We start from the raw sequence: 14089 nt of genomic DNA, 5'->3' as shown, positions 1-14089 counted from the left end.
TCTTATAATTCTTGTGCTGAAGAAAGCCAGTGGTTGAATGTGAACACTTCACCCCCTCAATGGCCATATCCAAAGGTGGGAACCTCATACCTAGAGCAGACAAGGTTAGACACTGTCCCCACCCCTTCAAAATAAAATAAAGTACGAAGAAGTGATGCCTGGCTGTTCTTAGCACCCTAGCCTGCATCAAAAAAGGTGGTGGTGAGGTAATGGTAGGGGGACATGCTTCTAACCAAGTATCTCCTAGGTCAGGCAAGGCTTGGATCTCACCAAGACTTCCTGGAAGGTCATGTAATATCACAAGGAAACAAATACATAATGATGCTGCAATTGCTCCTTAAACCAGGATGGCCTCAACCCCTTGGAGTGTCCAATCAGTTACCTCTGAGCCACGTCTTCTCACCTGGGAGCCCCCACTCTTCACCAAGTCAGGCTGGAATTCCCATCCCCTCCCTTCCACCCAGCCCCCATTAGTCGTGCTCACTGTTCCAGGCACAGCTCATCTTTGGGGGAGTCTCTGACGACTCCAGTGAGCTCTTCCTCCTCTGTATACATTAAGAAGATTCTACAGAGGTTAGCTCCACAAAGACCTGGACCATGTGAAACCATTACCATGATCTCTGCAACCCCTGGGCCACTGGAGGTGTGAGGAGTGACAGATGCTCAGTGAACACCCATGTGACAATGTAGGACATGCAGGGGAAGGAACTCACCCTGGGATGGCTCAGGCACTGAGACCCAAGAAGAGCTGCTGACCCACATTCCAGTATCCCTCCCAGCAGATCCCCAGTCACCTCTTCCTGGGTATAAAGATCTTCCCAGACACTCAGGTCATGTGCAGTCCTGATGCAAACATAGAGAGTAACAAATGAGGATAGGAAAAACATAATTGTTACATGGAGAGAATAAGGACTTTGTGCCAGCACATCTCCATTACACTGCATGTCACAGAGATGGCACTGAAATACCTATGTCAAGTGGATGGATATGTGCGGTTTCCTTCTTCTTACAGTCTCAAATACTTGCCAAAATGTGGTGATGCTATTAAGGTAAGAAACCCCATCGCAATCAAAGATTGGAGCAGTTGGGATGGGAAGACAGCAAATATTGGCATTGTGGATGATATGCCAAGGCTCATGCTGGGATCTTGAAGGTGGTTTCCCCTTGAACTCCTCACAATGCTCCCTTAAGGTAGAAACCAGGATTTCCATTCACACACCAGAAAGGTGAGGCTCAACGAGGTTACTTATGTTTCTAGGTTCACACAGCTTTTTAGAGATAGAGCCAGTATCATCTAGCCTGTTTGCCTGACTCCAAGGCCCATCTTTAGAATCAGGAACACAACCTGCCCCTTCAGATGTGTGATATGGGCAAGGAGAACTGACAGGTGCCCCTGGTGAGTGTACAGCCACTCTGGGGGGCAATATGGCAACACCCACTAAGTGTGTGGGAAAGCTGAAAGCGGCCAGCTTGCAATATGAAGCACATGTATTAACCAACAAAGAGATGGATATAGGACCGCTACAGAGAACTCACTGAAAAAATGTACACGCACAAAAACATTGTTGAATTCCAAAGCCACAACCACCAGTGAAATTCATAGAATAATTAATATGAATAACAATAGATGGGAAAGGAAGCTAAAGACGTGTATGTGTAACATACTATAATTTTGAAGAACATGTGAATAGGAATATGTATATATATATAATATACACATATATAATGTATATATATAATATACACATATATAATCTGTACATGCAAGTTAAATCTCTACCTACAAATAACCATCTCTGGAGAGTATGTACCCTTCTATTGACAGAGGCCCCTTTCGGTCAGAGGATGGGGATTAGAAAATGACAGATACCAAGTAACGTTAATTTATAAATACACATTCACATATTGTTTGAAATGTTACATCAGGAAAATCATCAATGTAATAATGTGGAGACAAGGAATTTAGAAATGGATTGACAAAGGAAAAAGTACATATGTACTTACTATTTTTGAAACGTACAAAATAGAGTGCTCGTGGGAGGGAAAGCAAGTTCAAAACTAATTGCTTGGACATGGTAGATTGTGTGTGTGTGTGTGTGTGTGTGTGTGTGTGTGTGTGTTTCTATGGCTGAAACACAATATTCTGCGAGTCTGTGTTTTTATGTCGCAAGCTCTATCATCCCATACACATGCTCAAAGTGCAGCTTTCTCTCCAACTCAGACAGGGATGGGCTTTCTGTTTTGAGACTTACAGATAACAAAAAGTGATGGATGCAGAGGGACTTCTGCCAGTGGGTAGAAACTTCCAGAAGGCTCTTTTTAATTTGTTTTAATGTTTATTTTTGAGAGAGAGAGAGAGAGACAGAGTTGGAGCAGGGGGAGGGGTAGAGAGCGAGGGCAACACAGAATACGAAACAGGCTCCAGGTTCTGAGCTCTCAGCACAGAGCCTGATGTGGGGCTCAAATTCACGAACCACGAAGTCATGACCTGAGCCAAAGTCAGACACCTAACTGACTGAGCCACCCAGGGGCCCCTGGAAGGCTCTTTCTGGTCCCACCAAACCCAGGTCCTTTTCTGCTTCCTTCCCACCACTCTGGCTGTGTCCTCATCCAAGATTTTTAGAACTGCAATTCTCGATGTGACCAGCAAAGGGGCATCTGTCTCCATTGTGCTTTTTGCTTTCTTTAATATTAAAATTCCTAATTTTTGAAAGGAGAAAAAAAGATGTGTTATTCATTAGAATAATTCATGAAACAGTATGGAGAGCATGCCACCAATTCTGTTTGGAAAAAGTCCTGTGTATGTGGAAAGACTAAACACAAGCTTTATTTAGTGTTTTGACCCCATATCTGTATTTGGCTCATTAATCTATCCCATTTACTCACTGTCTTCCCTCATCAGTGTCACCTAACATGTCCACACTGTGGAACGAGCCCCTCTGGGAGAGCAGGCTGCTCCAGAACCCAGGACCCCACCCCTGGAAGGGCTTCCCAGACCTATTCCCACCCCCTTCTCATCTTCCCCTCTCCAGGATGCTGTGGACACAGCTGACCAGAGCAGTGTCTCTGAGTCCTGCTGTGGTCTCAGAGGGAGACTGTTGCATAGAAGCAGAGCCTGAGAGTCAAATATATCCCCTGGAAGGAGCAGCAGTCCCGGTTAATGCTGGTGATATTAGGAAAGTGGATAAAGACAATCGCTCTTACAAACACCCTCAAAGGCAGCCCACCTCCTCTCCCTGCCAAGGCCCCACATCCTATGGACCCAGCCTGTATGTCTAGCCCTTGTGTGCCAAGCCCTCTGTGCCCTGAGCAAACTGCACCATTGACCAATCCCTCCATATTCCAATCACTCCAGTGTCTAAGGGGTTATATTTGCGTGGGCCTTGTTTTATGCACACACAGGGTGGGGTTACATCTTCAGAACCACCCCGTAAGGGAGTATTGTCAGTCCCCCCTTTTTGGTGATGAAACTGTGTCTTCAAACCAGTAAAACCTGGCACTGGCCTTTGTGTCTTTTTTTATTTTTTTTAATTTCTTTATATTTGACATATACATAAAAACTACATGTATTTAGGGTGTGCAAACTGATGTTTTGGTATATGTGTGCATTGTGAAATGATTACCACAATAAAACTAGTTAACCTATCCATCTACCCCCATATTTACCACTCTTTCTGCGTGTTTGGTGATTACACTTGAGATCTACTCTCTTAGCAAATGTCAAGTATACAATACATTATTGTTAGTTATAGTCGCCATGCTGTACATCAGATCTCTAGAACTTATTCATCTTGTAACTGAAAGTTTGTACCCTTTGGTCAATATCTCCCCTTCTTCCCATTTCCAGACCCTGGTAACCACCATTCTACTCTCTATTACTAAGACTTTGACTTTTTTTTTAAAGGTTTCCACAGGTAAGTGAGTGTGTATATATATTTGTATATATATATGTATGTGTGTATGTGTACACACACACACACACACACACACACAGTGGAATACTATTCAACCTTAAGATAAGAAGGAAATCTTGCCTGTCCTTTGAAGGGCAAGGAGTGCAGTGCTTCATGAGGAGAACACAGAGCTGGGATTCAGCAAACCTAAGCTCTAGTTCAAGTTTATGAAACATGTAAATGGCTCAAAATGCCTCAGTCCAACATCTCGCTCAGCCAAAGTTGATGATCTTCATTCTCATTTTACCAAAGAAGTGGGTGCTTCTTTCTTTAGGAGACAGCCACCAATGGGGCGCCTGGGTGGCTCAGTCATTTAAGCACCCTACTCTTGGTTTTGGCTCAGGCCATGATCCCATGGTTCATGAGACTGAGTCCCACGTCAGGCTCTGGGCTGACAGTGGGGAGCCTGCTTGGGATTCTCTCTCTCCCTCTCTTTCTGCCCCTTCCCCACTCGCATGTGCATTCTCTCTCTGTCTCTCTCTCTCTCTTTATCAAAAACAAACATTTTAAAAAGAGAGAGAGACACCTACCAAACAATACAACATTCCTACATCCATGCTAAACCAGTATTTTTATTATGCTCTAGCTCTGTTTTATAAACTAGAAATAGGAGTAGAATTGTATCCTGTCATTATCTTATCTCTGAAATTAATTGTGTGATTTTATTCTCTTACTAGAATTACGTATTAGATTTTCTTTTACTTTTATTAGTGTAGAGGAGATGCCAAGATTAGATTAATGTGTTGAGGAGTATTACTACATGAATAGGCAAGTCTAATTGGAAAGAGATGAGCAATAAACGTTAGTTGCCCATAGGGGGGAAACAGAGAGAGACAGAGAAAAAGGGAGAAACCTATGCCGACGTAGCTTTCTGTCCTGTCCCTCTCTCACCTGGAGGACGCTGTCCTGGCCACAGGTAGCGGGGTCTCAAAAGTAGCTCTGACCGTCTGTGTTCTTCAAAGGAGTCTGCCCTCCCAACAACACCCCTTCCACACCATGTGAGGCCCTACACTCACATACCAGGAGCTGCCTACAGAACTAGGTTCCAAGGCCCACAAACATGGAAGTATCATCCCCACACAGGGATTTCTCATGCCTCTGAGAAAGGAGCATGTGCCACCCCTATTATTAGGCATCACATTCATAACTGGCCAACCTGATCGAGGGCCCCTGATTTGCACTCATTTCTTCCATCAGCATCCTTTATGCTAAGGGTTTCCTTAACAGCTAACACCTCCCTAGCATTCCTCCCTCTCCTTAATGCCCAAGACGCACATGCCCTCAGAGCGTCATGGAACACATCTTTGTCCACACAAAATAGCTCAGGGAATGAGAGAAGTAGAGGCAGGCCCTGGCTCCACGCTGGGGTCACCATCCCCAGTTGATGGTATCTTTTTACAAGTAGGGCATCATCAGTCATTTGCGATCTCTTCTCTTGATCCGTGAAGTTTGGGGTCAGGGATTAAAATCAACACACCATGTCCACTTAAGTAAGGAATTTTGTGTCCTCTCAGTTTACCTGCGGGTTAACATCAAAGAAGCATGCATTCTCTTTGAGCTCCTGGAGATACTGCAGAGGGACAAGAGCTGTGATTCTGTAAGTTTGACAACCCTCTCAGAAGACTCTCCCATGAGGCATGTCTAGGGAATATGAGAAGATTGGATGAGCAAGAAAAACAAAAGCTAGTAATATCTGGCCTTGCTGGAATGAAGGGGAAAAGTCATTCCCACAGGTTGTTGGTGCCAAATGATGCTTTATTTGTTTTCTGGGGCCCATTTGGTCATGGCTTAATAACCTAAGTGGCCTTTGATACAAAAGCCTGATTTCCACCTTTTAGGGAGATTCAGAGAAGGGTTAAGGAAAGAATCAGCAAGGTGATTCTGAAGCACCCAAGTTAAGGGTCCCTGGCTGAGAGGGCAGGACAAGTTGCTTCAGGAGTTCCCGGCTCCAGGGAGGAAAGACAGCTAATCTTTACAGAGGAAACTGCTTACAAGGCTCTGACTCCTGTTTTTCATTCAGTGGCTGGGTTAAATCTCAGGATAACCCTGGTAGTGAGGTATGGCTATCCTTCCTTCATGGGTGTGTGTGACTCCAAAGCACAGACACACATGGCGAGGAGGTTATGCCTCTTTCTCCAGATCTCTGCAAAGAGTGGGTCTTACCACATTATTAATATTAATCCCTAATGTAATATCACCCCGTTAGAATATTAGAATGCTTTCATTTTTCCCTATCTCACTTCTCTTTTAATGACATATTTTTCATACACATTCCTAAGTGTTTAGCTAATGGTCCCATTTTATGCCTCATAGTATGTCCTACAATAATTCTAGAGTTTGACAAGCAAACCTGCTCAGTGAGTTTCTGTTTATGCAGCATCCTGTTTAGATGGAAATTGGTTGGAACAGGATAATGAGAACTCCATATACTGCTGGGGGAGAGCTAATTTGGTTCTTTGCAACTTCTTTGCAGAGACATTAGGCAGCTTCTGTCAGAGAGGAAAGTGGGGTCCCATCAGCAGCCCCACTCTTATTTCTGACCTGCAGAGAACTTGGGAACCTGTGCCCGAGGAAGCATGTGTAAGAAGGGCCATGGAAACATGGCTGGTCATATCAAAACAGCCCCACCGTCACCTTATTAGAGAAATCTCAGAAACACTGTTTTCAGAGAAAAGAGGATGCCAAAGGGCACTTACACCACGATAACACTTATATGTTTGTAGCTGAAACATGCACACAATTATATATGTGCAGTATTCTCTCACAAAAATTCTCTGAGGATGGCATCATTATACCCATTTGACAGATGATAAACTCAGACTCATCACAAAGGAAAGTCCATCTTCCAGAGTCACCTAGGCAGGAACAGGAATGAGATTCTACCTCTTACACTCCCCAAAAGACAACCAACAGTCTCCTTGATAGATGAAAACCTTCTAGGGCTTGAAAACTTGCAGTTTTACACATTTCCAGTATTGTGCCCACGTGGATACACACTCCCCAGCCCTTCTCTTTGAAGAAGCTGATGGTGAAGCTGATGGAATTCCGGTGCATGGTCCCGTAGGGTGTAATGGGTCTGGTGTCCGGGTCAAGGGCTTGTGATTCCTGCATCCTCTTTATCTGCACTCTCTCTTCATTTGGGGGCTCCACGGGAAACTGTTTTTCCAATATCAATGTAGAAAATAAACATAGAAAAGGGATATGACAATGAATTAAAGGGCACAGCTTGATGATCTTCTTTTCTCACCCCCAAATCCCTCAGCAAAGCCATCCTGCAACACAGAAATGGCCCTAAAGGTTCATTCATTATGTGAGTAGGGGATACTTACTACCACATTTCCGGGTGGTCTCTGTGGGAGTTATGTTGTTCGGTTTTAGGTAATAGTCATCACTCTCCGGGAAGGAGGAGAAAGATAGGACAGGACGCACATTTCTTGAAGTCTTCCTATGTGTCATGTACTCTGCACCAGGTTTCCCATTTACCTCCCCCCTACAGTTCTGTAAGGAAAGCATTGTGGGTGTCCTTTTACAGATGACCAAGGGTAAGCCAGTAGAGCCTAAGTAAGATTTCCACATAGCATAAACCATATAATTGGGTTGCAGCTTTATTTATTTATTGTGTGCTCATCACAATAATCAATCCATACTTAACAGATATTAACCCCAAATGACCTAAAAATGAGGTTTTGAAGGTAGGAAGTTGCTATCCTTTATGTTACAACAGTTTGCGACACTGCAAAGGACCACAGTACTTAAACACTTGGCATTTCACCTGTGGTATTAAAACTTCACGTCCTAAGCAAAAAGGGATTGATAACGGGAAAAGTCTAAAAGCCCTCTGTGGGTGAGAGGGGACAAAATGAAAGAAGAGTCAGGAATATTTCATATATCCAGCAACCTGTTATGTAGATGATAGGCCACCAAGGATTTATGATTGGTCATTTTACACTCCACCATGGGTGCTCACTCAACAACCACTCTTGGAGGTGATGATGATGATGATGATGACAACGACGATGACGACGACGACGATGACGAAGATAATAATGGTGGTCCAAGTGAAATTTTGCCCCTGGGGCCGAGAGACCTGGGAATGGGAACCATGCAAATTGACTGTTTTTCAAGGCAGTAGACAGACACGGAGGAGTCAGAGGAACAGGCATTTCCTCCAGGAAAGATGATCTAGAAGGTGGGAAAATCAACACTGGCAAAGCTAATATAAGCAAATAGTACTGAAAATTGTATCTCCTTTTATCCAAACTCTTATTCAAGTAAACTATTATTCAGTTCATGGTTTAAGTCAGGATATTTGAAGTTAGGAAAGGCTAAGGGATTTGGAGAAACTGCTATGTGAATGTCTGCTCAGTCATGAAACCTGGAATTATTCTAGTTTCTTCACTGTGCCTTGAAGCCACCAGGGCTCCAATTGCCCTAAGTGTATTTTGGCACTGACATTTGACACTTCCCAAGCCAATGGTGAATTTTTTATACTGACCTGTAGTACTTTGTGTTTGCTTTGAATATAGTTGACACACAATGTTACATTAGTTTCAGGTGTTAGACATAGTGATTCAACAACTCCATATGTTATGCTATGGTCACCACAAGTGTAGCTGTCATCTGTCACCATACAACGCTCTTAAAATACCGTTGACCATATTCCCTATGATGTGCCGTCTATTCCTGTGACTTAGTGACCTGTAGTACTTTTAAATTATCATGTTTTTGACATTTTTTAAACACTGTGAATGGCAATTTCTTATTATTACTGCCTGGTGCCCCCATTTGGAACTTGGGGGCTGCAGGAAGTAGGTGGCTGTCAGGACAGATCTGAATGCATCTTTGAAAGTGTCGGGAATGTTGGAGACCCACAGCTCTAGAAGACCACTCCTTCTGCAGTTCTGAAACAGCTCCAACCATCTTTCCTAATATAAACCATTAGTACTCGGCTATTGCAGGGGCCTCCAGGGCTTGAATCAAGGAAGTAGAACCATTGTCTCTGCTGAGGAGAAAGAAGGATGTGGGATATGCAGGGACTTAAACCGTGTGTGAGAAGGCAGTATCTTAAGGAATGAGAAACATTCAGTGGAACTGGAGGATTTCCCTCTTCATCCATGACCAAAACCCTTGGTGGAATCCCAGGGCTGTGAAAACAGAGTATGATTATGTGAACCTCTTTCCTCTTTCCCTCGCTCCCCTCCCTAACTCCTTTTCCCCTGAGATCTCTCACTCTCTATCTAAACTCAGTCCTTGCCAGAGCATTGAAATGAGTGAGCTGCAAGCATAGGCATTCTGTGTCTAGGGACACACGCATGTGCTTAACCGCTTCCTGAGGAGGCATTACCAGACAGGTGATGGCAGGCCCAAGGACGTGTAATCTTTGAAAGATTTCCCATGTTTATTGCCAAGCAAACACGTGGAAAAGTTTGGCAGTTAACATTCCATGAACTTGGTTTGAGATGACTGCCTGAATTTCTGAGTCAGGGAGGAGCACTGCCCTCCTGAGATTGGAGCCCAAAGTGAGTGAACTAACTCTGGTGTAGAAGGGAGGGGGAGTTGACGAGAGCTGTACTCAGTATGAGGGGGACAGATTGAGGGGAAAGCACAGGACTTGAGGTCAGCAGGCCTGGATTTCTGTTGTAGCCTCCCCAAGTGTATGTGAAGGCATGTCAAGGTCTTGGCTCTGGAGACACCAGCTATTCTTATGCAGCAAATGAGTCCCAGGCCAGCATCCTATTAGTCAGCCTTGATCCTAGTCCTTGCCAACATGCAGCATAAGAGACAGGGAGGGCCTTTGCCTCCTGTGTCATTTAAACCCGGTCCTGAAGGTAGAGAGACATATTTTATTGAGCAGTGTTTTTTACTTCTCTTTGCAGAGGGCAAAAACCTCTGTTAAAGTACCAATCATAAGGATACTCACTAGGCTTGAGAAAAAAAAAATTGAAGACATCAGCGAGACCCTTACCACAGAGATAAAAGAGTTAAAGAAGGATCAATCAGAGATGAAGAATACAATAAATGAGAGATTGGAAACAGGCCTGATGCAATGAACAGCAGGATGAAAAAAGCAGTGGAATGAATTAGTGACCTAGAAGACAAAATAATGGAAAATAATGAAGCTGAACAAAAGGGAGAAAGAATTATGCAACATGAGAATAGACTTAGGGAACTCAGTGATTCCATCAAACATAATACCATTCATAATATAGGAGTCCCAGAAGAAGAAGGGAGAGAAAAGGGGGCAGAAAATCTATTTCAGGAAATAAGGGCAGAAAACTTTACTAATCTGGGGAAGGAAACGGACATCCAGATCCAGGAGCCACAGAGAACTCCCATCAAAATCAGCAAAAGCAGGCCAACACCAATTAATTAATTTTGCAAAGTGTAATTATAAAGAAAAAGTCTTAAAAGCAGCAAGACCAAAGAAGACCTTAACTTACAAGGGAAAAACCCATAAGGCTAGCTGCAGATTTCTCAATAGAAACTTGGCAAGTCAGAAGGGATTGACATGATATATTCAAAGTGCTGAATGGGAAAAGTCTGCAGCCAAGAATACTCTATCCAGCAAGGCTATCATTTAGAATAGAAAGACAGATAAAGAGTTTCCTAGACAAACAAAAATTAAAGGAGTTAATTAAAGGCTGACCACTAAGCCAGCCCTGCAAGAAATATTAAAGGGGACTCTTTGAGTGGAAAGGAGAGACCAAAAGTGACAAAGACAAGAAAGGATCAGAGAAAATCTCTAGAAACAATGACAAAGCAGGTAACAAAATGGCAATAAATACCTATCTATCAATAATTACTTTGAGTGTAAACAGACTAAATGGTCCAATCAAAACATATAGGGTGTCAGAATGGATTAAAAAAAAATCCATCTGTATGCTGTCTGCAAGAGACTCATTTTAGACCTAAAGACACCTGCAGATTGAAAGTGAGGGCGTGGAGTAACGTTTGTCACATAAACGGATGTCAAAAGAAAGCCAGAGTATCAGTACTTACATTGGACAAACTAGACTTTTTTGTTCTTGTTTTTATCCTGCTTTGGTATCACGATAAAATGGGCCTCATAGAATGATTTTGAATGTGTTCCCTCTATTACATTATTTGTAAGATTTTGGCAAAGATTGTCATTAATTATATATTTTTAAGTGTTTGGTAGAATTCACCAATGAAGCCATGTAGTCTTGGGCTTTTCTGTTCTGGGAGATTTTTGACTCCTAATTCGATTTACATTCTTGTCATTGGTCTAAGAAGATTTCCTATTTCTTGGATTCAAGATTAATGATTCCATCTTGGTAACTTGTGCATTTTTAGGAGTTATCTGGTTTTTTTCTACGTTATCTGATTTGTTAGTGTATAATTGTTTATACTGATCTGCTATCACACTATGCATTTATGAAGTATCTGTTCTATTGTTTTCTCTTCCATTTCTCATTTTGGTTTCTGAGTCTTCTCTCCTTTTATTCTTAGGACATTCAGTTAATATTTGTTATGTCTCTTTTTACATGATTTAACCAGGGGACTCTTCTGTGTGTACTTGAGGAAAATGTGCATTCTATTTTTCTTGGATGGAATGTGCCATATATATATATATATATATATATATATATATATAGTTAGAACCATGTATTCTGGGGGCACCTGGGTGGCTCAGCTGGTTTAGTGTCCAACTCTTGATTTCAACTCAGGTCATGATCTCATGGTCGTGAGATCAAGCCTTGCATTGGGCTCCACACTGGGTGTGGTGCCTACTTAAGATTCTCTCATTCTTCCTCTGCCCCTCCACTGAATGTTCCTTCTCACTCTCTCTCTCTCTCCCTCTCTCTGAAAAAATAAATTTAAAAAAGAACCATGTATTCTGAAGTATCCTCCAAGTATGCCCCAAGTTAAAAACAAACAAAAAAAACATTTTTGTTGATTTTGCATCTGGATAATAAAATTTGTCAAAAAAATTTTAAAGAATAATAAAAAAAAAATAATCGCTGAACATTCCATGTTCTAACAAGGAACAGAGAGACTGATGTAGAAAGCTGTTAAGTATCTCCAAAAGCCCTGCTTTACACCCTTCTTTGCAATTGTTTCATGTGTATCAGAATGGCCTATAAAGCTCACTATTGCTGGCAGGACCTTATGGGCACTTACCTTGCTCTTTCACAGCACAAGATCACTGCGTGAGGAGCATGTTAGATATTGAGTAGACACCTACTTGTTGGTAAGTGGACCACAGAATAGGGAGATGAGTCACTGAGTGGAGATAATGGAGTCAGACACCAGAAATAGGAGTAACACCAAATTCCCTCCAAAACTGGGGCTCATTCTGCACCCTATCACTTAATGCTTCTAGTGCTTTCTTTGAATACTTGTATTATTTCATTTTTAAACTTACAAGCATTTGAAGCATTTGAAATTCTTCCTGGTTTAAGACAGAGAAATGGGTCCATTTTTACCTATTTACCTGAGTGAATGGATATCTTGTTATCACCACACCACTTCATTTTCCTTAATTGTTTTTAAATTTAAATTCCAGTATAGCTAACATATAGTGTTATATTTGTTTCACATGTGTAATATAATGATTCAATAATTCTATATATTACTCAGCACTCATCATGATAAGTATAGTCTTTAATCTCTATCACCTATTTCAACCATTACCCCACACACAACTTCCCTCTGGTAACCATCGGGTTGCTATCTAGAGTTAAGTGTCTCTCTCTCCTCTCTCTCTGTCTCTCTCTATCTCTCTCTTTCCCTCCTTCCCTCCCTCGTTTTTCTTTGTTCACTTGTTTTGTTTCTTATTTTTTTTTCTTTTTTTAATATAATTTATTGACGAACTGCTTTCCATACAATACCCAGTGCTCATCCCAACAAGTGCCCTCCCCAATGCCCTTCACACACTTTCCCATCTCCCCCACCCCTCATCAACGCTTAGTTTGTTCTCAGTGTCCAAGAGTCTCTCATGGTTTGCCTCCCTCCATCACTGTAACATTTTTCCCCTTCCCCTCCACCATGGCCTTCTGTTAAGTTTCTCAAGATACACATATGAGTGAAAACATATGGTATCTGTCTTTCTCTGACTGACTTATTTCACTTAGCATAATACCTTCTGGTGCCACCCAGGTTGCTGCAAACGGCCAGATTTCATTCTTTATCATTGCCAAGTAGTACTCCATTGTATATATAAGCCACATCTTTTTTTTTTATTTTTCAATATATGAAATTTATGGTCAAATTGGTTTCCATACACCACCCAGTGCTCATCCCAAAAGGTGCCCTCCTCAATACCCATCACCCACCCTCCCCTCCCTCCCACCCCCCATCAACCCTCAGTTTGTTCTCAGTTTTTAACAGTCTCTTATGCTTTGGCTCTCTCCCACTCTAACCTCTTTTATTTTTCCTTCCCCTCCTCCATGGGTTTCTGTTAAGTTTCTCAAGATCCACATAAGAGTGAGAACATATGGTATCTGTCTTTCTCTGTATGGCTTATTTCACTTAGCATCACACTCTCCAGTTCCATCCACATCACTACAAAGGGCCATATTTCGTTCTTTCTCATTGCCACGTAGTACTCCATTGTGTATATAAACCACAATTTCTTTATCCATTCATCAGTTGATGGACATTTAGGCTCTTTCCATAATTCGGCTATTGTTGAAAGTGCTGTTATAAACATGGGGGTACATGTGCCCCTATGCGTGAGTACTCCTGTATCCCTTGGGTAAATTCCTAACAGTGCTATTGCTGGGTCATAGGGTAGCTCTATTTTTAATTTTTTGAGGAACCTCCACACTGTTTTCCAGAGCAGCTGCACCAGTTTGCATTCCCACCAACAGTACAAGAGTGTTCCCATTTCTCCACACCCTGGCCAGTATCTATAGTGTCCTGATTTGTTCATTTTAGCCACTCTAACTGGCGTGAGGTGGTATCTCAGTGCGGTTTGATTTGTGTTCCCTCATGAGGAGTGACGTTGAGCATCGTTTCATGTGTTTGCTGGCCATCTGGATGTCTTCTTTGGAAAAATGTCTATTCATGTCTCCTGCCCAATTCTTCACTGGATTATTTGTTTTTCAGGTGTCGAGTTTGGTGAGTTCTCTGTAGGTTTTGGATACTAGCCCTTCATCCGATATGCCATTTCC

General features: G+C 42.3%; 1 protein-coding gene across 1 annotated transcript in view; it reads right to left on the bottom strand.

The window, feature by feature from the left end:
• Positions 1–7224, bottom strand: part of LOC115506837 (nuclear RNA export factor 3-like) — a 39824-nt gene extending 32600 nt beyond the window's left edge. The window contains exons 1-3 of the mRNA XM_032592068.1: positions 7201–7224; positions 6939–7109; positions 5473–5523 (exon numbers count right to left, since the gene is read on the bottom strand). Of these exons, the coding sequence (XP_032447959.1) occupies positions 5473–5523; positions 6939–7109; positions 7201–7224 (246 nt within the window). The remainder of the gene's footprint in view (positions 1–5472; positions 5524–6938; positions 7110–7200) is intronic.
• Between the last annotated feature and the right edge of the window lie 6865 nt (positions 7225–14089).

The sequence above is a fragment of the Lynx canadensis genome, chromosome X (genome assembly GCF_007474595.2).
Source record: "Lynx canadensis isolate LIC74 chromosome X, mLynCan4.pri.v2, whole genome shotgun sequence".
Lineage (NCBI taxonomy): Eukaryota > Metazoa > Chordata > Mammalia > Carnivora > Felidae > Lynx > Lynx canadensis.
Note: the sequence above shows the minus strand (reverse complement) of the source record. Positions and strands in the feature narration are given on the sequence as shown.